The 25,028-nt window shown below is 47.0% G+C and overlaps 1 protein-coding gene across 4 annotated transcripts; it reads left to right on the top strand.

The window, feature by feature from the left end:
• Positions 1–1,560: 1,560 nt before the first annotated feature.
• Positions 1,561–23,971, top strand: LOC133371934 (uncharacterized). Of its 4 annotated transcripts, XM_061599983.1 has the most exons (20): positions 1,561–1,798; positions 2,793–2,909; positions 4,709–4,820; positions 5,520–5,613; positions 6,523–6,673; positions 7,525–7,687; positions 8,166–8,300; positions 9,148–9,210; positions 11,366–11,488; positions 12,763–12,918; positions 14,259–14,312; positions 15,270–15,484; positions 16,063–16,139; positions 16,677–16,787; positions 17,777–17,863; positions 18,513–18,620; positions 19,936–20,057; positions 21,837–21,959; positions 23,151–23,193; positions 23,410–23,971. In XM_061599983.1, exons 2-20 carry the CDS (start codon positions 2,825–2,827, stop codon positions 23,497–23,499), a joined length of 2,112 nt encoding a protein of 703 aa, XP_061455967.1. In that variant the 5' UTR covers positions 1,561–1,798; positions 2,793–2,824; the 3' UTR covers positions 23,500–23,971. The 4 variants fall into 4 exon arrangements, with proteins under 4 accessions (XP_061455967.1, XP_061455965.1, XP_061455964.1 ...); XM_061599981.1 differs by lacking the exon at positions 21,837–21,959 and having other exon boundaries at positions 1,627–1,798; XM_061599980.1 differs by lacking the exon at positions 18,513–18,620 and having other exon boundaries at positions 1,627–1,798.
• The last annotated feature ends 1,057 nt before the right edge of the window (positions 23,972–25,028 follow it).

Here is a 25,028-nt window from a genome sequence, read left to right on the forward strand (position 1 = left end):
TGGCCACTGTGAGAACAGGATCCTGGACTAGATGGGCCACTGGCCTGATCCAGCAGGCTCTTCTTATGTACTTATGTTCTTAAGGGATGTACCACCACGACTAGTACTAGTAGTTATTGCTGTTATTTATAATTTTGTTGTTATTTATAATTTTCTAGGCCTTGTACACAACACATATTAAAACCCAAAGGAATCCTGCTAGCAAGCCTACAATCTAAAAGACACGACACAAAAGGAAAAAAGGGAGGAAGAGGGAGGAGGAGGAACGCAAGCACCCTTGGGCATCAATTCTTGAAGCTACATCATCTGCATTCACATGTTACTCAGGTGAAGGGGCAAAGTGTGCAGAAAGGGGCTGTGTGTCCACACCTCTGGCCCTGCCCTGACAAAACACAGCTCCTTCCGGTCCTTGCCATCCATGCATCAACACGGACATCTGAAAGGTACCCTTCAGGGCTGTCCAGGCCCTGGGAAGGCTTATGTACATAACGATCTATTGAAGCCTTTGCTAACCTGGTGCCCTGCAGATGTTTTGGACGACAGCTCCCATCAGCACCAGCCCAGCACTGTCTGGAGCTGAAAGGAGTTGTAGTTCAAAACACCTGCAGGATACCAAGTTGGCAAAGACTGGCCTGGAACGGTTCTGAGTGGGGGCAGGAGATCCAAAGGGACCACTTATATTTCTTCCTCACGTTTGATGCTGGGAAGAGCCTCAAGGGTTATTCACACATTACATTGAACACAGGTACAAGCTGTCTCTACCCAGATATAAATGCTTGTGTGAAAGAGTGTACACATGTTGATTTGTACAGCTCCACTATTGTGTAGATCTATTGTTTTGGTCTAATCTAAAAGCTGCCTTTCTCCTATGCTTGTGGTTAGAAATGCTGGACTTATATATCTACTAGGAAATAAGTGAATATAGGACTTAGCTGGGAGTAAGCCCCATTGAACTGAATGAGACTTAATTCTGAGTAGACATACACAGGACTGCAGTGTAAGAGAAGTTGTTTACTTTCAGCAAAGACTTTACAACAAACCACTAAAAACCACATTTCTCCCCCCCCCCCAAAAGAAGGCCTGGGTTAGAAAGAGCATGATCCTCCTTTTGCTGCAGCCGGGGGCTTCTGCCAGACAAAAGACCATTGTCCTACAATCCTGAATGTAGGATTGCCTGCCTGAACTGTGGAAAGCTGCTGCCAGTCAGAGCAGACAATACTGAGCTAGATGGACCAATGGGTCTGATCTGGTATAAGACAGCTTCCTGGGTTCCTGTAGTTGCTACTCTCATGTAGGGGTGGGAGTGAAATTGATCGGTTTCACATGGGTAGAGCAGTCGGTAGAGCATCTGCCTTGCATGCATAAGGTCCCTGGTTCAATCCCCAAAGGCATCTCCAGGTCTGGGAGACCCACTGCCAGTCAGTGTAGACACTATCAAGCTAGACAGACCACCTTGTGGTTTTTCCCATTACAGGGTTACAAGAACACCTGCACTCAGCTGACTTTCTCTTCTCCTAAAGATACAGGACCAGTCTCAGGCCCTGAACCTGGCAACCTTAGTCTCTATGGATAACTCTCCCTCCTGCCCCTGAGGGCCCAAAACCAACCCGGAAGCACCGTCTCCACGCAGCTGGCTGTATCACTCTACAAGTTCTTATCTCTCTGCGGCCTTCCCACCGCCGACGATGGAAAGGGACGTTGCGGGCGGGCGGGCAGGAAGTGACGTCAGGGAGGACAGCTGGCGCGGGAATTGAAGCGAGCGACGGCGGTTGGAGGCGGGCGAGGGACGGTGACTTGTGTGAGTGCGGCGTGCGCGTGTCCCGTGTTTTTGTGTGGGCGCGGTGTGATGTTTTTGCGGGCGTATATAGTGTTTTGTGGGTGTGCGGCATGTGGTGTGGTTGGCGTTGTAAGATTGTGCAGAAGGGATGAGGGTAAAGATGCGAATAAGCTGTGGGGAGATCAGGATTCCCCTCCCCTAACCGGCTTGTGCGAAAATGAGGTGTGTGTGATGAGACTGAATAGCGAATGGCCCTTTCCTTAAAAAGGCAAGGTTCTAGTCCTCGTGGTTCTGAATAAAGGGTCGATTTAAACACCTGGTCTAGCACAGTGGGGAGGAGAGCCTGGCTGGGAGTCCAGAGTCTGTGAGTTCAAATCCCCGTTCATGTCTCCCGGGTGTCCAGGGCCAGCTAAAGATGATCCCCACCGTGAGTGGCTCAGGGGTGACGTGCCCTGCCACCTGTGCAGCTGTGGGCAAGCTGCATAGTCCCAAGGAGCCCAGTTGCCCCCCAGCTGGCAGTTGCGGACAAGGAAGGGTCTGGCTTGTGCAGCTGTGGCAAGCTGAGCAGGCCCTAGCCAGCTAGGGAGGAATAGCCTCAGAGGAAGGCAATGGGAAAACCCCTCTGAAGAACGCTTACCATGAAAACCCTATTCATAGGGTCGCCATAAGTCGAGACTGACTTCAAGGCAGTCCTTTTCCATTTTTAAATAGGAATGTAGGAAGCTACCTTATGTCCAGTCAGCCCGCCGGCCCATCTAGCTCAGCCCTGTCTATGCTCCAGGTTTCAGGCAGGAATCTTTTCCCAGTCCTTCCTGGAGATGTCAGGGATTGAACCCGGGGCCTTCTGCGTGCAAAGCAGGTGCTCTAACCTTTGAGCATTTCTCTCCGATGACTGATGATGAGGAAGCTGGGCGAGTCACTTTTGCTGTGGAGGGAGAACATCAGTGGCAAATGCCTTTAGTTTTCTTCTTTCTCTGTCTGTTTTTCTGATATTTGTCCCATAAACCTTTTCTAGCCTTGACAAGTTGCTTTAGGTGTCCAGTGGCCATGGAGTCCACCGAAGAAGAGGGGAGCGTCATCCTGATTGATGAAAGCGAATCTGAGAATTCTGTTTTGTTGGTTGAGGATTCAGGTAGCTGCTTTTTTTTTAAGCTACAGTGTTGCAAGCAGAGTCTCTGGAAACATCCTAATTTTGTCCTTTTGAAATATGTGAGTGGGTTCCTTGTTCTGTGCTTTGCTTCAGAATTCAGTGCATAGGATGAAATGAAACAAACTAGAAGAAATTATTTCTGTTTTATTATTTATTTTCTTTATCAGTCGCTGTATACAATAAAAAGTCTGGAAGCGACTTGACAAATTGTGCTTTCATTTTAAAAACCAGACCTCTAAAAGCCCCTTATTTAGGTGCTTGTGGCAACGAACAATTGCCTTCAGGTGCCTAAGCCAGGATGATTCAGAGTATTTGGAAAGAGTTGGTGTATTGTGTCTTTTGTATCTATCTAATCTATGCTGCCCTCTTGGAAAACATCAGGGTGGTGTACAACAACATAAAGACATTTAAAAACAATCATTAAAATGACTGGCTGCTCAAAAAACATTTTAAACAGCTATATAGGCCTGTCAGCACAAAAAAACACTTCATGAGACGTCTGAAAGTCAAAAGCGAAGACTTGCTGAATCTCTGCCAGAAGAGTGTTCCACAGCATAGTGTTGGCAACACTAAATCCCTGACTTTTGGTTGAGGCCAAGTGGGTCTCTGTAACATGGGGAACTTCAGAGGATCTCATTGATCAAGCTGGGATATAAATGGTCAGGTGGTTCTTAAAGTATCCCGGAATTAAGTTAGTCAGAGCTTTATATATCAACACAGGAGCCTGTAACCTGGCCTGGTAGCATATGGGCAGCCAGTGCGTATGTTTTAGCAGAGATGTTGCATGCTAAGAGCTTCCTGTCCCAGTCTAGCCAATGCATTCTGCACCAGCTGGAACTTCTGGACCAGTTTCTTTTTTTTAATGTGTGACAAATGATTAGTGTAGGGCAAGCAGTCTAGCTAAAAAAGAAAATGCCCCAGGAACATTTGTGGGCTTTTATTTGCTAGGCTGTATACTGTAAAATGCTTAGATGGGAGGATTGTCTGGATTGTACTACTGTATGGGATTCTTCTGCCTCCCAGGCACATAGCTAACTATGAGCCTATGTTGTTTTCTTTAATAATTTGGGCACCATGTACTTCATAACTGTTGTAAATTTTCATTGTCAAGTAATCAAATATTATAGCCATTAAAGGAAGTAGGAAAAAAACCCTCATAATCACAGCCTCAGGAGAACAAAAGTGATAAGAGCTAACAATCACAGCAGGTCTAAGTGATATTACATACTTGAAGTTTGTCATATAATCTTTGTTAATTGAATATGCTATTTTAGTATAGTTGTAAGCTTTATTTTTAATAAAGCTGTGAATGAAAGCAAGTTTTTAATGCTTCCTGCATTGCTTGGCTGCAGCTATTAACCTCTTTACATAGTGTCAGTGGGGCAATTTTAAGTGTTCTAGGGAAGGTGGTATTAGAGAGACAGTATTCAGAATGTGGCCCTACAAGGAAAGAATTCTCATTGTGGGAATTACTTCTGAGTTTGCACGCTTAGGTGATTGTTTTATGGTGGGGGGAAAATCCCATTTGCTAAACAAAGCTGAAAAGGAAGATGGTCTTAAAAGAATGGTGCTTTTACAAGTTCTATGTGGTCTTTTAATTGTTTTTCTTTCCAGCCTTTTTCGGATCAGTCTGTTTTCTGCCTTACCAAAATGGAATTTATAAATTTGCCTTAACTCTCAGACCACCATATTTTTTTCTTTTAAAAAGCATGAGCTCTGGGCAAATGCTCTCTTTTTAGAATTGCAGTGAAATGATCCCCAGTGTCTTTGTCTTTTGACAGAAGAATTTCCCTTGCAAGAGGAGAATACAGATGAGGAGGTCATAGTTACTTTCTGCAAGCGAGCAAAAGTGATGCCCCACGCAAGATACGACTGCCCGACTTACCCCTTTGAGTATGTATCTTGTTACAGAGGAGAACAAAAGGGAATACCCCCCCCCACTGGGAGAAAGAGCTGGGTGTCTTAGAGAAACCATATTGGTGCAGACCTAGTGGGACTGCCATGGGACTGAGGCAATACTAATAGTCTGGAACAGGTGTGGGACACCAAAGCTGAACTACTACTCCCATCAGCCCTAGCAAGCATGTCCACGAATGATGGGAGTTGTAGTCCAACAACATCTGGGAGGGCTAAAAGTTCCCTTACCCCTGGTTTAGAAGATTGAGGGCCCTCAGCTCCCTACCATTCATTCAGTCCCTTGTTAGCTGTGGCAGTAGTTTTCACTTTCCTGCTCTACATTGTAAGATCAGAATTAAATTGTTTTTAATTTTTTTAAATTGTGTTTTTAAATTGTTTTTTTGTGTTTTAAAATTTGTATATTTGTTTTTATTGTTTTTAATTGCTGTAAACCGCCCAGAGAGCTTCGGCTATGGGGCAGTATATAAATGTAATAAATAGATAAATAAATAAGAGCCCTGCAGCTAAATCAGACTAAAAGCCCATCTATTCCACCCACCCCTGGTGTGCACCCCCTGGGGGGTTGCCCTGGCATAGGTGAATGTTAGAGTGAGGACGTATCTAAAGTTGGAAGTTCAGGGAAGCTCTGTTCTTGCGTGCTTTAACAACTTCGAGCTGGTTCTTACCTGCTTCTAGGCGAGTGGAATGTGAGAAGTCTTTCCCCCTTGGGAGGAACGTAGAGACGTGCAGCCAGTGCCACTGCTACATTTGCGATAAGCTTACTGCGGAGGTAAGGAGGGCTTTTGGGGTGTGGGCAGTGACAGTTTCTGCAGAGTCTCTTGTCTCGCTCTAGTGCTTGGGCTATACCTTACCTTGGGTCACCAGCTTAATGCCTGCAGGTGCATTTATGCCTGTGGAGGCCTCCCCTGGGGACCAAAGCGTTCTTTCTATTGAAAGAATAGCAAATAGAAGGCTTTTTTGAAGTCTAATTGCAGCAGAGCGGGACAATTTCAGTGTGTTTTTGCTTGTAAGAGAGACAACTGGGGGGAAGTTAACTCTCTCCTTCCCAACTGTGACTCCCTCCACACCCTGAAAACATCCCCGTGTGCCGCAGTTAGATTTGAAAATGGACTTTTGTTGGTTCCAATAGAAGGCTTTCTTCAAGCCTAATGGTTGTGGGTCTGAGATCTTTGTGGAAATTTCAGCTTAGGAGGAAAGGCCTCCCTAGCTACACTCTCCAGGAAGATCTCCCCTCCCCTCGCCCCAATAGGCTGTGTAAAAATCCCAAACACTCTTTTCAAGCCTAATTTCTGGGGCATATGGCACATGCATGTGTGTGGTTGTGGGGTGTGCTTGGTGTCCATGGCCATTTCTCTACTTGGCAAATGTACCCATTGTCCTCCAAAAGTTGGTGATCCCTGGGTTATACAAACATATTCATGTGCTTTGGGAGTTGGGAGGCACTGGAGACTGGTATAGCTACGTTCTTGTCCTGAAGGTGAACATCCAGGGTGATCTAGATGGCTGCTTCTGGAAGCAGGTTGGTGGACTTGATAATAAGACTTAATCTAGCAGGGTAGTGCTTACGGATAACCAAAATTTTTTAATAAGCAGTAGTGGGAACCATTTTCAGGCAGCGAGGAACTTAGGATACTGTCGATCTGATCAAGTCAAACCTTTTTCTTCCTCCTCCCTCCAGTGTAAAAATTGGGCAACTCCTTCACTTTGCCATTGCAACGCTCACAACAAAAGTAAATACTGGAAGGATCAGTGGAATTCTGCCCTCACCGGCGGTCTTTCCGCATTCAACTTGGAGCTCCCAGAAATAGATGCAGATGTCCGATGTGGGGGTGAGTGGCCAACAAAGACCCACTGGAAGGCGGCCATTTCCAGCAATGTCAAGGAATCCTGGCTCAGGCTGCAAAACCTCAACAGGGGGATCCCTCTATAGAAGCCCATGAGAGTGGCAGTGACAACTGAGGCCAGTTTGTCTGGATGAGGGCCACACTGTTGGGGGACAAGTAATCCAAGGATCCCTGGTCTCCGGCAGACACCCTTCACAGCATTAACTGGCTGGAAACTCAGCTGTAGGTTTGGCCTCGCAATCCTCCAGCCTGATCCATCTAGCCTACATGTTTGTCAAGACTGATAACGTGGCGCTGAAAGCTCACGTCAGCTGTCGCGAGAAGGGGCCTGAGATCAAGGTCCCTCCGGTGTCAGGCGGAAGCTGCCCCGATGTCTCTAGAGCACAGTCTGAAGCTGCTCCTGGCAGTGCATATCAAAGACGTTGAATTCAACAGCAGACTTTCTGAGCAGGCCAGCCCTAGGCCCAGGGGAACGAACCCCGTGAGACTCTGCATTCAAGGCTTTGGCACGGCTTGGCTAACCTGTTGCCCCCCAGATGATGTTGTTATTAAATTTATATTCTGCCGCTGCTCCTCCCAGGTCAGAGAGCCCAGATCAGGCACTGGACTTCAGTTCCCATTAACCACAGCTAGCATGGCCCGTGGTCAAGGACAATGAGATCTGGAGTCCAGCAACCTCTGAGGGGCCACAGGCTAGCCACTGCTGTTGTAGCATTACCTGAAGCACAGGACAGTGTTGCAGGGAAACGGCACCTTCCTAAGTGACAGTGTGTATGTATTGGAAAGAAATGAGCATTTTTGGTTTTTACCTCCTCCCCCACCCTTCTCTGCTGCAGGAATGCTCCTGCAGAAATTCATGGGTGATGTTTCTGTGGAGTATAATAAATACCTGTCTGGCGAGAGCATTTCTTCGGATTTTCACGAATGTCTTTGCTATCAGAATTTGGCTCCTGGGCAGTGTGGTGAATGCCGCTGCCACCTTCCGTGTATTGCGCACAGGTAATTCCCTGACAGACTTCCTAGGAAACCCTGTCGGTATGTGTTTACGAATGTATTCCTCGGAATCTGCTGTGGATATTAAGGCTGCCATCCTGTGGATGCACCCTCAGGAGTAAGTCCTTTTTGATTTAGTGCATATATCTTCCCAACAACCAGGCTGTAATGAACTGTCCCATGCGGCGAATATATAGATTGGAGTTTGCCAACTGGTGGCCTGCAGATGTTTTGGACTACAGTTCCCACCAGCCCCACCCAGCACAGCCATATGATGCTGGGGCTGTTTGGAACTGGAGTCTAAAACATCTGGAAGGCATCAGATTGGGTAAGGCAGGTCTACAGGCAACCTTTCGTACGTTTCCTGTAAAGTATGCTGATTTGTCAACTTCTGATTGCATGTTCTTTTCTAATCCTGTGTCAAATGTTGCAAAAGCCATTCCATATATCAAATCTATCACTCAGAACCTTTTTTTTCTTTAAGATTTTCAAGCTACACTTCTGTTTCCGATCTTGTAATGGCCTTTGTAGATCAGGCTGAAAAGGAGAGACCCAAAGCAGAGGTCTTCATGCTTTTGGGAGCAGCCAGAGAGATTGCCCTCCACAAGGACCTCACTCCGTAAGTAACCTGCCAGATTTACATGGGCTGGTGGTGTTTCTGTGCCTCTGCAACTCTTCTCTCTTTAGATTGTTGGCTAAAGAGGCAGAAATAGAGCAAAGGAATAGAAGATGGTGTTCCTGTCATCCTTTAGGCTTCTTTTGGGCATAGCAGAGGGATGGCCAACTCCTGGTTCATGGGCCAAATCTAGCCTGTGAAAATGCTGGTCTAGACCTTGATGGCTGTGTTGGTTTTAGTCAAAGCATGGTAAAGCCCAACACTTTACTTGTAAGGAAATGGAAATACGGATTATAAAACATGGCCACTAGTGAAGCGATTGGGTTGCAATGTAAAGCACACATCCAGCCCTGAGAATACAGAATCCCCAGCATGGCAGGGGTTGGACCTGGAAGGACAGGACAAATATCTAGGTGTCTACAAGTACGCTCCTCTCTTGTCCTCAGTTTTCCCATCCATAAAAATGGAACTATCAGGGCTGGAAAAACCTCTCTGGATTATCTCAGACCAAAATGCATTGGAGGTTTCTGTAATGCTAACTCTGGAGGGAGGGCTTTCTGCAGTCTTCATATACTGTTGATGCACAGAAGCAGATTCCTTATGGGGGGAGAATTCATGTTTGAAGAAATAGAATAAGGGTATCTTGGAGTACTCTTCTCCTCAGAAAGCAGAGCGGGAGGGGAAGGTCTGCAGTGGACAGAAGCATTTTGGGAAAGGTTGGGGCCGACTCTATGCATGCGCAAAACAAAAGACCAAGCTTTTTCAAAGGAAAATGTCCATGATTACAGAAATGCCGGCAAACAGAGTGATGGAACTTGGCGTTCGTTGTTTCTCTTTCTTTTTTGGTTAGCTATTCACGAACCTCTGGTCACTTGGCCTCGCCGAACCAGGCTGTCCCTTGTCTCATGTCCAGGTAAGGCTATCATGGTGCTAAATGCATGGCTGCTGCAAGAAACCCTAGATCAGCCTTCCCCAACTTGGAGTCCAAAACATCTGCAGGGCACCAACTCCCATCAGCCCCATTTGTCTAAAATACCTGGAGGCCATCAGGTTGGGGGGACTTGCTCTAGATGTTATGGGGGATGCTGGTGAGGTGGAGGAGAGAATTAAATCCATCACAAACTCCAAACCTCTGTAAGACAAAAGCCTGCCAACCCTGACCTTGGTTTTGCTGCACTCTCTCCCCACTCCTCGGAGCCTCATGAATGAGGGCATCCAAATATGTCTTGACTCGTGTGATTTTTCTCATTTTGGCTTTTCTGTTCACCTTCTTCACACCAAATGGAAAAGTAGTGAAGTGTTAATGAAAAAATTAAGTCCCTTTGGGGAAAATCTGTTCCCTTCTTGCATTTAAATTCAGCACGGCTTTCACCTACCATTATTTTAAGTGATTCCATCTGCCAGGAGCCTTGAAACTGTGTACAGGACCCTTCTCTGCAAAAAGTAACATCCTGACATTTCTGTGATTTTGAAGGATAGAATTATTCAGAATGCAAGATTCTTCATCCTGGTGGTATATTATTATGATTATTTTTACGTATCAGTCGCTTTCCTTGCAGAAGTGACCCAAAACGACTTACAGCAATAAAACGCTGAAAGTAACTAACAAGCAAAGCAAGAAATACATAATAAAAAGGAACATACCCCCCATCAATACAGATAAAGGCAGGTATTGCAAAACCTGCCACATTAAAAGAGGCTGCGAAAGCTATGCAGACAACTCTAAGATGCAGAAACTGAGTTGGTTGGATGTGGGGGGTGCCAGATGTTTATTAGTGAGTGAGCAGCTTGGTGCCCGACCAGTGCGCTTTCTCCCTGAGTCTTCCTGCTGCATGAAAAGGGAACTCTGCAAAACTGCTGTGCTCAGAGATCTCCCAGTGCTGATGTTGGCTCATCCTCCTGCCCCGATAGCTGACACGGCGACAGCCTGCAAGCCCTCTTGTGTATCTGAGGAAAGGTTGTAGCTTAGTGGGAGAGCACGGGCTTTGCATGTAGAAGGGCCCAAGTTCAATCCCTGGCATATCCAGGTAGGGCTGGGAGAGACGCTGCTGCCAGTCAGTGTAGACAGTACTGAGCTAGATGGACCAAAGGTCTGACTCGGCATAAGGCAGCTCCTTGTGTTCCTGCTTGCCAGTTCCATCGGTTTTCCTATGGAACAGTTTCAGAGAGCAACAAGGATGATCGGGGGACTGGAAAGGAAGTCCTATGAGGAGAGACTGGAAGAACTGGGCATGTTTAGCCCGGAGAAGAGAAGACTGCGGGGAGATATGATTTCGCTCTTCAAGTACATGAAACGTTGTCACATAGAGGACGGCCACGATTTCTTCTCGATCGTCCCAAAGTGCAGGACACAGAATAATGGGCTCAAGTTGCAGGAAGCCAGATTTCAGCTGAACGTCAGGAAAAACTTCCGAACTGTTAGAGCCATACGACAATGGAACCAATTACCTAGAGAGGTAGTGGGCTCTCTGACACTGGAGGCATTCAAGAGGCAGCTGGACAGCCATCTGTCGGGAATGCTTTGATTTGGATTCCTGCATTGATCAGGGGGTTGGACTTGATGGCCTTATAGGCCTCTTCCAACTCCACTATTCTATGATTCTCTGATTCTACCCATCTGTTCCAGTCCTCCGCTCCCAGCACTCTCCAAAGCAACGCCTGCTTTGTCTGAGGAAAGCAGCCTGCTGGCAGAATTAGCAAAGGGGGGGATAATGCCCCAGTTCCTGGGGCTCCCAGGTGAAGGCAAGCCAATGCTTTGAGTCTCTCCTGCTCCCAGGCTTCTCTGGGCTGCTCTGCTTCCTCCTTTGGGATCTCTGTGCAGGTGTCAGTCCACTGTCAGATGCACACTCCTTTGCTGGGAAAAGGGGCTTGTCCTCGAGGAATCTGATAAAAGTGACTCGACTGTCTTTAAAGTTGCCTTCCCCAAACTGCTGCCTTCCAGATGTTTTTGTGCTGGCAAGGGGCTGGTGGGAGTTGTAGTCCAGAACTGTTGGAGGGCACCAGGTTGGGAAGGCTGCTTTCGAGACTCTTCTTTTAATTAGTCATCATGTTTTTTCCTAATATTTCAGGATCACTGGACGACTTCAGAGGCTGCTGGTGCTGAATGACTTCCCAAAAGCTTTGTATGACAAACTCACCTGCTTTTACCAGTCTATTCCTCTTCCAGTTCACTGCTACACCTTCGCAGATAGGTATGCTTGCTGCTTCAACTTTTAGGTCAAGATGTTCATTCCTACCAGTGTAGTTGGTTTATAGAATTCTTTTTTTTTACAACCCCCCTGCTTTTGCTGAACATGCCCACTGTTTTAAAACTCGTCTTCCTGTAAAGACCTTGCATGCGGTGTGGGAGAGAACTTGCTAAAACAGGTCCTCAGTGTTCCGCTGCGTTATGCGCCTCTGAAAAGGGAAAACAATTCTGGTTTGTTTTTTGCTAGCAGAATGCTTTTGTTTCTTTGTTATTAGTTATTGAATGTGTATTCCCATCCTTTCTCCCGAAGGAGCCCAAGGGGTCAACAACACATCAACAAAACAATTAAGCAAGCAAACAAAATGCATTCTAAAAACAGCTGTTCTTGCATTCAGTGATATCTGGGTTGCTAGAGACAGGCTCCTTCAGCTATCAAAAACCTGGGTCAACAGGAATGTTTTCAAATTGGTCCAAAAAGTCACCAATGATGGAAACTGAGCAGTGACAGCATTCCGCAAACAGGGAGGCACCAGTGCAGATGCCAACAAAATGACAGATGGGATGTGTTCAAAGGGGGGAGGTATTGGTTGCAACAGTCCCAGGAAAGGTGTGTGTGTTCTGCACAGTGAGGGATGTTTTTGTTTTCTTCCACCCATTGTGGGATCAAGTTTTGGTGAGGGCAGGCCCACCCAGGAGTGTATTCTCAAGTCTTGCGCTTTCCCCTTCATAGGACAGCCGTCCCCAAATTGGCACCCTCCAGGTGTTTGGGGCTGCAACTCTTACAAGCATGGTGGCTGGGGCTAATGGGAATCATAGTCCAAAACATCTGAATGTCCCCAGGTTGGCGAAGGCTGGCATAAGCAAATGAGAACATTGATGAGAAATTAAGTATTTGGTGGGGTAAATAAGCTTATTAATAAAGATGGAAAACAAAGATTCTCCTGTAGCTGTGTACAAAACCAAACTTGAACCCGCTATTAAAAACAGGTTTAGGTGTGTGGTTTGTTGGAAATGTATATATTAGCTGTAGGTGATAAACTAGTAAATTAAGGCCACTATAAACTGATAGTACCAGCAAAGTCTAAATTAATGACAGCACATCCCACGTACTCCCCACAAAAATCTTTCCTTGGCTACCATTGCACCACTGTCAACATGATCTCTTGCAGTGCGTGCTCACTCCAGCTAGCCTGTGACTCTGGGGAAGATGAGATTCCTGGCATGGTCCTGTCTTTGCTTCGATCGTGAACTCTAACCATTGCCTTGTTTTCATTTCAGCCTGAATTTCTTGCCTTGGGATCATGGCTTGTTGACATCTGTCTTAAAAGGCCAAAACATCACTGGCAAACGGAAGCATAAAAGGAAGAAAGAATGTATTTGGGAAATAGTCCCAGTGATAGAGGCACGAATTGAAAGGATGGAAGACTGCAGGCAGTGAGTACACAGGGAACGATGAGAATGTCAGCATGAAAGAGCTGCTTTGCTGGATGAGACCAAGGAGCAGAGTTTAGTGCCGGGTTTGACCTTCAACTGCAGTTCATCATGCCCTTGAGAGCAGCTCACAGGCAGACCGTAGGAAGCTGATGTAGCTTAGTATTGTCTGCACTGACTGGCAGCCGCTGTTCATGGTTTCAGACAGGGGGTCCCTCCCAGCCCTACCTGGAGATGCCAGGGATTGAACCTGGGACCTTCTGCATGCATAGCAAGTGCTCCACTGCTGAGAAGTGGTCCTTCCCCATGATGGGGGGATAACCCTCCCCAATTGTCTTGTGCTCTGCTTATCTCCAGATACTGTAGGGTGTGTCCCAAAGGTGTTTGCCACCTTTTGTAAACTTGTCTGATATTGGTGGCTCATTTGTAGCAAGAAATACATGGGGAAGGTTTATTTATTTATTTATGTTATTATTATTATTATTATTATTATTTGAATTACATCCTGCCCTTCCTCCCAGCAGGAGCGCAGGGCAGCAAACAAAACACCCAGAATACTCTAAAACATCATAAAAACAGACTTTGAAATACGTTAAAACAAAACAACTGTAAAAACATTTTTTAAAAAAGCTTTGAAAGTTGTTGAGAGTACTGGAAATTTTGCTGTGAGACTGAATATTTACTGCTTTAACCATGAGGACTAGGAACATTTTCTCTTAATTGAAAGCCCAGAGGAACTTTACCATCTTGGGGTGAGGGCATTGGTCACTTTTGGCCTGTGTGTTGCAAACAGATGCCTTGGGCTAGCAGGGGATTCTGTGGCTCGATTTGCACATCTCAGTTAGTTAAACGGTGGCTTGCTGGGACCGAGCAAACTTGCTGGTGCCTGGAGAGGGCTGTCCTAATCCTCTTAGCTCAGTGCAGCATGGCAGCTAAATCAAGGTTTGACTTAGCATGTCCAAACCCGGGATTATGGTCCAGCTGTCTGCTTCTTACTCACGATCTGTAGCCAAGAGCAAACCTTGACCACAGATGACAGTTAAGGAGAGAGCTTAATGATCCTGGGTTTGGATGACAGGCTAAGCCAAACCTTGACTTAACTACTGCACCACGCTGAGCTTAAAAGGACCAGGGAGAAGTACAGCAACTGTAGACTCTTCCCTCGGAGCTGGCACAACATTTGCACTAAGCCATGGCCCTGTTTATTGCATCAAAGCCTGGATCGTACCTTCATTAAGCCATATCTGTTGGGGTAGCGGAACGTTGGAACAGCTTGTTGAGCTTTCAGCACCCATAGGTAGTTGTTAATGCCTGTCCTGATAGTGCCTGGCATCCTTTCGCAGATATAAGGAGCTGGTCCGTTACTTGAAGGTGGTGAAATGCAGTGATTCCAAGTGGTAAGTGATTTGAAATTGCTCACAGGTCTCAATGGAGAGTTTATTTTAATTTCTTCTATCTACTGATGGAACTTTATTTAAAGCTTGCACACCAACAATCTTTAAGGGCAGGAGAACAATTGAAAGATCACTTCCAGTGATTACCAGCAGCAGGACTCAGCAGTCCGGAGACAGTGTTTTTGCTTTCCTTCAGAGTAATATTTGGGCCCAGGACTAAACTTTGTTGGACCAGCAGAGAGTGGAGTTCTGCTGCTAGGAAGGAGGCGCAGGTTTTGTCTGTGTGCTTTCTGCCTTTGTTTGTGGCAAGTGGTGTTCGCTCTATGCAGCATAAGAAAAGAGATGGCGTTCTCCAAGATTCATAGGAGCTGAACCCTGTTAGGTCCGTTTACGTAAATAGGAACATAGGAAGCTGCCTTATACTGAGTCAGACAGCTGGTCCATCTAGCTCAGTCTTGTCCACACCAACTAGCAGCAGCTCTCCAGAGTTTCAGGCAGGGGGCACTCCCAGCCCAACCTACAGGTGCTGGGTACTGAGCCTGAGAACGTCTGCTTTCAAAGCAGGTGATCTTCCACTGAGCTATGGCCCTTTCCCAATAAATGTGCCTGTCTCACCATGGGGAATGCATAAGTGAAGGCTGATCCAGATACTTATTTATTTTTTATGGAAGCTGAGTTCAGAGGATAGGTTTGGAGGATTGGAATCAAGCTGTGAGCTCCGTTCCCTCCCCCACCCTGCCCACCCGCCATGGCCAACTTTTGTGCTAAACCAGAAATGGAAAGCAAGCCTACAAGACAGGAGGGGGAGGTGATTTACAAGCCTGTAGTCTCATGGAACAGTAAATATTGTTCCATTTTAATACTGCCATGGGACCCCCTGTGTGTGTGTGTGTTTTGCTACAGCCAATTTGCCTGGCTCTTGCTCTGGAATTCACTGTCTCTCATTCGCCCACCCTCTAGGATTCAGAAGTGGAGAGACAAGCTCCCCTTCTACATGTGCAAAAGTGGGGACTTTGCTGGTGCTGCATACGCCCTGTTTACTTCCTACCCTGGAAACGGCTGCACGGCCCGCCGCCTGTCCCTGCTCCAGTTCAAGGTCTACCTGAAGATGTTCTGCACAGGGCAGACTCCCTCGGGGAGGGATCTGGAGGACTCCACACAGTGGCATCCTGTAGGCAAGTATTCCTTGATCCAGGTCTTGCTTCTGCTGGCTGGCTATCAAGCATCCATCTCGGTGCTAGCTACTGTGTGCTGATTGCTGTACGTTAGCTGTAGCTGTCAATCTTTGGGGGCTAATGGACCCACTGCGAATTTTAAGAGTGTGCTGTGGGCAGCGGCCACAAACGGCTGCCGTGGGGGTGTGGAATAACACAAAGTGGCTGTCGCCTCTAAAAAGAGCAGAAAGGCAGGGCCACAAAACTGCACAATAGCAGAAAGGCACCTACATTAGCCACTTGCAGACAGAAGCTTTTTGCACCTCTCTTTTGTTCAGGATGGGAGGGTGGGTGTCCAGTCCTGGCATCCAATGAAGTGTGCAGGGTGTGTTCAACGTAGGAAAGACTGAGCCAGTGCAAATACGAACTGAGCAGGAAGAACAAACAGTTCTCGTGCGTTGTGGATCTTTGAGCGGATATTTACTGAGACATTTTGCAGGTGCCGTAGGAAGTTCTGACATGCACACTTGCACCCACGGTTGCCAGGCTGGCTATCTCTGCTGTACACGGTATGATTTTTAGTTCTGCCTTCTTCCTAGGAGCTCCTCTGAAGCTGCATTTCCTGCTCAAACAGATATTCAGGCTACTCTACAGCAACACCTCATTGTATACAGATGTGAGTACCTGTTTTAGTGTGTTTGTGATGCTCTCTGTCTCCCCCCACACACCCACCTTTTCCACTCTTGCCCAAAATCAAGGCTGCTGAAGGAGGTGGTCTCTTCCACTCTACTGGTTGCTCCCCAGTGGTCCAGAATATGTGTGTGTATGGGGGGGGGAGAGTCCCTTTCCTCTCCATCCAGTAGGAGGCAGCATTGTTCAGAAACTGGCTCAGTCTTTCTCCTGCCTCTTGGGTGAATGGACGCGGTCTTTGAGTCTGCTCTACCTAGTGGGGCAGACACTGTTTTCAAAAGAATGAAGAAAAAAGCATTCCAGAGATGTACAGCGTCAGGGTTAGCTCCATTTCCTAACGTCTAAGAGGGCCTCACAGCCCTGCGAAGTTGAGGTTAGGCCGAGAGATCAGAGAATTTGCATGCATGGAAATTCTTCTCCTTTTCCACCATCCAAAAACCAAGGAGGAGGTGGGGAGGATGACCAGTTACCTGCCTCAGCCCCTTAGGTTCTTGTACCAAATCAGCCCCATTTCTATTTCCAGCCCAAATCCTGGAGTTCTGTGATAATGGCTTTTGCCAGCCACCCTGCTTTGGGAGCGGATGGCCGCCTGATAGCCGCCACCTTGAAAGAACCATCTCAGGAGTTCCAGGAGGTAACCAAGTGGCATTTGAGTTGGGGGGGGGATGTTGTTCTTAAATGTGAGGGCACCTATCTTGCCTTAGCGATGCACTCCTGCCCTCAGTCCCTTCTTTGCAGTGCTGCAGTATGAACAGTTACGGAGTTGTTGTAAGGAAAACAGGTAATGTTTGAGGAGTGCTTTGAACCCTCTGTATCAAGTACGGGGAACCTTTGGCCCTCCAAATGTTGCTGAACTACAACTCCCATCGTTATCCCTGGCCACTGGCTTGCTGGGGCTGAGGGGAGCTGAAGTCTAGCAAAAGTACAAGCTTAAAACAACAATACGTACACTTGAGTGTGTGTGTGTGTGTGTAGATATAGATATAGATATAGATATAGATATAGATATAGATATAGATATATGGGCCGCAGCTCAATAGTAGAGTTGCCTGCCTTGCATGCGGAAAGCCCCAGTTCAATCCTCTGGGAGGTTGCCCAGGACGGAATGTGGCTCTCAGTCTCAAAAAGCTTCCCCACCCCTGGGGTACAGACACCAGGAACGGCCGACAAGGCCGCTGCACTTAACTTGAGAGCCTACGTGGTGTAGTGGCTGGAGCTTCAGGCTGGGACCTGGGAGACCAGGGTTCAAATTCCTGCTCTGTCATGACGTTGGGTCAGTTGCTGTCTCTCTGCCTAACCCACCTCACAAGGTTGTTGTGGGGATAAAGCTGGGAGGGGAGAGAACCATGCTTGCATGCCACCTTGAGCTCCTTGAAGGAAAGGTGGGATATAAATGTAATGATAAATAAAGAATAAATACATTAAAAAACAAGCAAACAGGAATTGAGAGGATTCAAGCACATAGAACGGTCTGAGTTTATGGGTCGGGGAAAGCCTGGGCAACAAGGTAAGTCTTTAACTGCTGCCGTTCTCCTGTGTGCAGGAAGGGAAGGCGGAGGGCTGTGCTGGTTGTCAAGCCTCCAGCTGCTCTTTTGACCCTTTTTGCTGCAACTTCATTTGCAGATGGTCCTCGGAGAGTCTTGCGTTATGGAAGAACTCGCCAGCAACGACCATGCTAACGTTGCTCTTAAGAAAGTGTTTGGCCTGGGGGTAAGTACACTCTGACTAGCACATCGGCTCCCTCGGGGCGCCTGATTTCTCGGCAGTTTGTGCCAAAGTGTATGAGCCCAGCCTGGCTGCCTTCGGTGGCAAGTGCTCAAAAGCCTGGAAAGGAAGGTTTTCGCAGAGGATGAGGGAACGATGGGAAGAAAGAAGAGAGCCCTGGGAACTGAAACTGGAGACTCCAACTCACGTCAGGCCTGGCTGACCAGTGGTCAGGGATAGGTGAGCCGAGCAACATCTGGGGCCCTGCAGGCCCCCCAACCCTGTTTTAAATTAATTAGGCTCTAGGCTTGCCTGCCCTAGAAAACTCTAGAACATTTTATTTAACCCATTGACCTGCTTTCGTATATTCCTTCAAATACTCTCTCGGTACCCACATGGAGGATAAAGGCTATTAGTGGCTACTAGCCCAGGATGATGGTTTTCCCTCTGTTGTGTGAAATACAGGGTCTTCATGCTCACAGCCATCTCCCATGATGCAACGTATGTGCAATGAGTCTGGAGCCAACTGACCCTTCCCTAAGTTGTGGGCCTAGATGAGTCCAGAAAGATTTAAGGTGCCTGAGCAGAGGTGCATTCATATTTGCCTGGGTTTTCCCCCTACCCTTCTACTTTTCTCTGCCTGCTTTCCTTGTAGTCACCCTTGGAAGCAGGCCTCATTATTGTGGTCCAGGGAGTTCAGGAAATGGTTCTGGAGCAATACCGTACCTTGCATTCCTTCCTAGAAATCATGCTGGCTTTCGGGGTAAGTTCCCCCCTGCCCCAATATCTTCCATCTTAAGATATTAAGCGTTATTCCTATTAGAGAGAGGGGGGGAGGGAGAGAGAGAGTGTGTGTGTAATCCTTGCATTTTGTACATTTTTCTTTTTTAAATGAAATCAGGGGCCCTCGGGGAAACCAGATTCTGTTTGCCCAGTGTAACATTCTCTCTTCTTCTGTACTTCAGAAGGCAGAATAATTATACGAAGTATTTATATATGGCATTTTACCTATGTTATTCCAGTACTGCTTACCCCAGCCCTGGTGCCTTCCAGATATTTTGGACTACAACTCCCATCAGCCCCTGCCGTCGCCTGCTGTTTATAGTCCAAAACATCTGAGAGCAACAGATTTGTGGAGGCTGGCTTGCTCGGTCAGTTGGGTTAACATTATTGTCCCTAGAGTGGAAAGGTGTCTCTGTGCCTTGGATTGCTTTAGACATGCAGGTCTGGAGTAAGGTCTGAGTTGGGAAATTGCCAGTTTGCATACTTAGTGCCTCTGAACTTTACCAGGTCTTAAGGCCTTGCTGTGTTTCTTTCTTCTTGGGTTTTTGCACTCAAGTGTTCAAAGCACTTCACCTACATTCTTTTGGTTATTTGGACAGCATTACTGTAAGGTAGGCCAGTGTTAACATGTTGCAGACAGTCGCGAGGGGCAGCTGAAACCAAGAGGATTGTGACTTGATCAAGGCCACCCAGCACATTCAGGGCGAGGTGAAATTTCAACCGGGGACTTCCTGTCGTAAGGACCAAACCCTCTTAATGCTCCGCTGGTCTCAGGATGCTGGGGTTCCGGAATAGGCTCACCTCTAGATTCTGGAAGAACAGGCTGGGCAAAAACTTGATTGGGTTTCTTTGAGGTGGGCAACGGAGAGGGAGGGCTGAGACTGAAGGCGGGAGGCTTGTCCGAGGCTGCTCCCCTTCCCAGCTGAGGTAAGGTTTGCCCAGCCAGATCCCTCTTCTGGGAAGCCAGCAAGCAGGGCCTGAGTGCACGAGCCTTCTCTCCCCCTGCGATTCCCAGCAACTGGAATTCAGAGACACACTGTCTCTGGCTGTGGAGGAGGGAGAAGACAGTATTGGTGGCTGGTAGCCACTGATAGCTTCATCCTCCAAGATTTTCCTGATCTCCTTCTAAAGGCATCCAAGTTAGTGGCCATCGCTACTTCTTTTTAACTATGTGCTGTGTGGAGAAGTTGTCCTTCCCTTTGTCCCGAATCTTCCGAAATTCAGCTTCAGTTAGATGTGCCGGCAAATGCTGAGCCTGCCATGTTGCTTTCTCTCTCTCTCCTCTCCTCCCGCAGAATAACTTGTGGGCTCTGAAGCTGCTGCTGGAGCCTCTGGTTTCTCACAAGGAAGTTCTCCGCAGCGTTGTTTCCTTGCTTCTCGCAGAGCTCTGTTGCCAGAAAGCAGAAATGCTGGGACAGTAAGTTGGCGTTTACAAAGCCCCTGGGTTTTGTCATTCTCAAGGTTCGCCCCGGAGGGTTGAGCTGCACCGAGTGGGAGAAATTGCTACTTCGCCTGTCATGTTTCGTTGCCTGCTTTTTAGTTGTAGGCCAACGGCTTTTGAGGCTTAAGAAAGACTTCCTCAAACAGGCCTAGTTGACTGCATGGGCAGAATCAGTGCTGCTTTCTGTCGGCTTCTGAGGCCTCCCCAAAGTGACCTGTTTATTGAGCATTCATCCCGATTTGCTTGCACAAACCTTACATGGAGATTAGACAATGTCCACTTCTTACTAAGCTTTATTTGAAATTTTTGTGTGTGGAGGGGAGGCCATATGATGAGTATTCATCCTGATTTGCTTGTGGCTGCTTATACATCTTCCTGTTAATCTTTTGTTCTTTCCACACATTTCCCTGCATTTCCCTGTTCTTTTCCTAACCTTGAACAGTCTTGTTACTTTGGGGTGGAGAGTGGATTTGTTGACCAGGGTAGAAGAGTGTTCTCATCCACTTGCACAAACCAAAATTTCTGGTATGTGCTTGAATCCCTGCCAAAAACACTGGCAGTCTGCAGGCAACCTCTCTGAGTTGTTTTGCTGGGCCACCAGGCCGAGTACTCAAAGCTTCAGGTGAGAAAGCACTATCATTAATAATATTTATATACCGCTTAATATGCAAAAGCGGTTTACATAGAAGACCAAAATGTCATAAAAGAAGACTGTACGTACAACATTATACAAAGAAATATGTCAGTCAAAACAGAATCCATGAGTAAAACATTGTTGAGTATCAGTAAATAATAAAACAGCAGTGTGATTAATCTTGGGAGCCAGGGAAATCCTGCTTAAATAGCGGGGTCTTCAGGAGGTGTGTAAAACTTGCCACTGTTTCTGCAGGTATTCCAGAGAGCGGATGGAACTCTGACCATTGGCCATGTTGACTAGAGATGATGACAGCTGGATTGCCACAGGTTTCCCATCCCTGGTTTAAAAGATAAACCCAGAACAGGATTTGGGGGGTTCTTAGACAAAGCATCCTCCACAGAACCCCCTAAACTGGAAGAGATGGGGCATGGCATTCTTTCCCACTATCTGACTGTCCTTAGTTCTCTATGCAAAGTCAGAATCACGCCTGCAGGATTGATGCTGGACAGCCAGAAAACAGGAGCAATCTAATAAATTTATTTTGTTTGTGTTAAACACTAATAAAATTAAAATGTATAAAATTTCAAGGTAAGGGCTTAGTACTTGTCAGCAAATGGATTGTGGTTCATCCCTTCTTATTGAGGATCGGTGCTCGTGTGTGTGTCCTGCCCACTGCCTGAATGTCTCACTGATGTAAATCAAGCTGGCTTACGTGAGCTGCTGTGTAGGTAGGAGAGTGTTTGTCTGTCACAAGAGTTGGGTCCTTTTCTCTAAGCCAGCCTTTACCAGCCTGGTGCCCTCCAGGAGCTTTTGATCAGAACTCCCATCACCTCCAGCCAGCATGGCTGTGCTGGCCAGGGCAGAGGGGAACTGGAGTCCTGGGCACCAGCTGATGAAAGGTGCTCTAAGCCACTTTCTCCACTAATATGCGTGCCCTGGAGTGCTTGGGACCTTGTTTTCAAGACCATTGTAAATCTCCTTGGGGGCTTTGGTAGTTGGACAAATGACTTAAGGTAAGTCCATTAGTAGCTCCGGCTGGGCTGATGCTGACAAGGATCATATGAGAGTTTCAGGCAATGACCAGACTTGACACTTTCTTTGATTTCCTTTCCATTCAGATTGCAACACTTTGGCCCTCAGTACGTGGGGGAACTGCTGTGCCTCTTCCTAAAGTCCAGGAATAGATACATGCCATTGATCGGCACCTCCATCATCAATATTATTGTGGAAAACTTGCATGTGTGAGTACCACCTTTTGTGGTTGCCACAGCTATGCTTTTCTTTAGCAACCTAGTTTTCCAAGGGGAAAATTCAAATCAGGAGTGGGGACCCTTTTTGGCCCAAAGCCTGCATTTCCTTCTGGACAATCTTCTGGGGGCCACATGCTAGTGGTGGGTGGGGCCAGAGGCAAAAGTTGGCGGAGCGAGGAATGCAGATTTTACCTTTGCACACTAGGTTACTTTCTACACACACTCACACATCCCTCTCTATCGTCCATACAGGCGGATGCATTAATTGTACATCTGTATAAAAGTCTCTTGTTTCTAAAATTTGTAGGCATGGTTTTGTTTTGAGGGCCTGAGTTTTTTTGCGTTTTATCTCATTTTTATCTTGTAGGCTGCTTCAGTGGCTCCAGACTGTGAAGCAGTTTATATAAATTTGTAAAATAAACAAACAAGTCATTGTCGAGAGTTAAAGGCAACATTCCAACAGGCGAAAGCACTCAAGGAGGGGGTGTGGCCTGGGGAAAGTCCCACGGGCCAGGTAGAGACACCTGGGGAGCCGCATTTGGCCTCCAGGCATGAAGTTCCTCACCCCTGTCCTTAAATGGCACCTGAATATCTGCAGGATCATTTCTCCTATACGAAAAAGCTGCCTGGGGAAGCTTTTCTTGAGATCCTGCTCTTGGCTGAAACTCACTGTGTGTTGACACAGGATAGGACCTTTTCCGTGGTGGCACCCCAGTTATGGAACTCCCGTCAAAAAGACACTGTAACCTTTTTTCAGTCCAAGGACCACGTTCCCTTGTGGGCTACCTTGAAGGGGGAGCATATGCCCCTGGAGGCTGTGCCCAGAGGCAGAAGTCGGTGAAGTAATGGATCTATACAGGAGGCTACCTTCCAGCCACACACACTGGCGGTTTATGCACGATTGTGTTCTCCATCCAAGTAAGCAAGAGGCAGCCTCGTTGTCCAGTGACATGTTTCAGCCAGGCCAAAGTGCCCAAGGATTGCCTGGCTGCTGGATCAGGCCAGCTGACCCATCTAGTCCTCACAATGGTCAGGAGTGCAAAACAGACTCCATGTGTTGGGTTGTTGATGCAGCGTCCTTGGGGAATGTGCGTAAAGAGCTAAAAATGAGAGGAAGGCTTGTTGTCTTAAGAGGAGGAAGATCCTGAACTTAACCCCCTGCCCTTCTTCCCCTTCTTTCAGGTGTCCGTGGGCAAAGCAAGTTGGCAAGTTCCTTCAAAAAGTGGTATGTGATTCTCTTTCAGCAGTGGAGGTTATTCAGGAGTTGTTTTTGGAAGCTCTGGACATGCCCCTGTGGTCTGTGTGATGGGCAAGCTGTGTTTCCTTTGGACAGCTTGCCTGCCATTGCTCATTTGCTCATTGAGACCCTGAAAGGTTCCCAAGGGCATTCCCTTTTCTCCTGCCCTTGAGTTCATCTGGCTTCTTTTTTACTCCTGCACAGATGAAGCCATTTGGCCAGGAAGCTTATGATGTTTCCAGCTCCGTAGCCCTTTTGCAGAACTCCCTTCAGGCTGAGGCTCTTGAGGATTAGTCAGCTTCCCTCACTTGCCTCTAAGCAGTCATGTTCTGGATGATGTACATCGATCGCTCCTGCTCCTGACGGGATTGGTGAGCTGCCTTGCATTGCGTTGCTCTGGATGGTTCTCAGAGGAAACATCCATATTGGTGTTTGGTTGGACTTTCCTGTGGGGCTCCCCAGGACGTTGAAGAGGACTGGGAAACCCATGGCCCTCTTGAAGTTGCTGCACGTAACTGCAGGCAGCTTCCCTTTGGTTGCCTAGAAAGTGACGCCTGCTTGTGGTCACTAAACAGAGATGGAGATCCACTCGGTCTGCACACGACAGCACTGTCTTCTCAGATTAATCATCAGACAGACCTTGAGCAATGGAAGCAGATTCCAGGGTTAAACCCCCAGTACATCAGCTCCTAGTCTGTTTCCTCTCTGGCCTCTGTGAGTTTGTATGTATATGTTTGTTATAATAAAATCATGTTTTGATTTTGAAGCCCGTTTTCCCAATTGGCATCTTTCTTGCAGCTGTCTGCCAAATAAAAATACCAAAACAAATTATATTTAATAACTATGATGCTAAGCAATTAAGAGCCAAGTTTGCAAATGGCTGGCAGATTAACAGATGGCTGATGATCATTATATTACGTACACAGTGTGTAATGTGTATCAACACGCAAATGTGGTTAGTTCATCATTCCTTAATCTACAAAACTCATTGGGATAGATAATGTAGATGGTAATCTGCCATGTGTAGCCCAGACACCTATGTATGGCAAACCTTTGGGGTGGGGGTGGGGGGGTTAGGTCTTCGTTAACAATGATGCTCCATCTAAGGTAACCCAGCAAAAGGATGTTCCTATGGATTTTTGAAGACTGGAATTTTATTCTATCTGATTTATACTTTGACCTCTGAGGTCAAAAGTGCAAATTAGTAAAAATAAAACACTTGACAAATATCTGGCACCTTTTAATGGTACCCACATTCTATCACCTGAAGCAGGTCGCCTCAGTTTCCCTGATGGTAAAAAGATGCCTGTGAGAGAGATGGGTCGATGCCAGGTTTTCTTTTTCAGTGTGTAGAAGACTGCTGTCCGGCTGAATCCTCAGGGAGCAAGCTGCCCAGAGGTCATTTTGTTGATTGTTATCCCTGCGCAAGAGGATGAACTCAGGAAGCCCCACGGCAGCCCCCCAAAGCAAATGAAGTCTTTCTTGGGGAAGCTACTTGGCAGGGGGTGGTTCTCTGTCCCTTGTTCCATTTAGCTGACCCACTAGTAAAATCTCTGAAAATCTAATAACCCACATTCAAACATCACTTTGCCGCTAAAGCTCTTTCCACCCCCACCCCCAAATTCCATTCTGATAATTGTTTGAAAGAAGCAGTGCTTGCAGATTACATCTGATGTCAAAACATCTTGATAATCTGGTCTTTTGGGATCCGCTGTCCTTGACCTCTTTAACATAATAGCCAGTGTGGCATCCTTTGGGGGAGATGAATTTTGACCTGCTGTGTGGAAGGTCCTAGAAGGAAGGTTTCACCTTGGGGGCTCTTA

Source organism: Rhineura floridana, chromosome 17, assembly GCF_030035675.1.
Source record: "Rhineura floridana isolate rRhiFlo1 chromosome 17, rRhiFlo1.hap2, whole genome shotgun sequence".
Lineage (NCBI taxonomy): Eukaryota > Metazoa > Chordata > Lepidosauria > Squamata > Rhineuridae > Rhineura > Rhineura floridana.

Excerpts from the sequence above, each read along its gene's own strand:
- LOC133371934 (XM_061599983.1), top strand. The coding sequence starts at position 2,825 with ATGGAGTCCACCGAAGAAGAGGGGAGCGTCATCCTGATTGATGAAAGC. Across the intron at positions 9,211-11,365 it reads GTCCCTTGTCTCATGTCCAG|GATCACTGGACGACTTCAGA; the intron begins GTAAGGCTATCA and ends CTAATATTTCAG. Across the intron at positions 12,919-14,258 it reads AGGATGGAAGACTGCAGGCA|ATATAAGGAGCTGGTCCGTT; the intron begins GTGAGTACACAG and ends ATCCTTTCGCAG.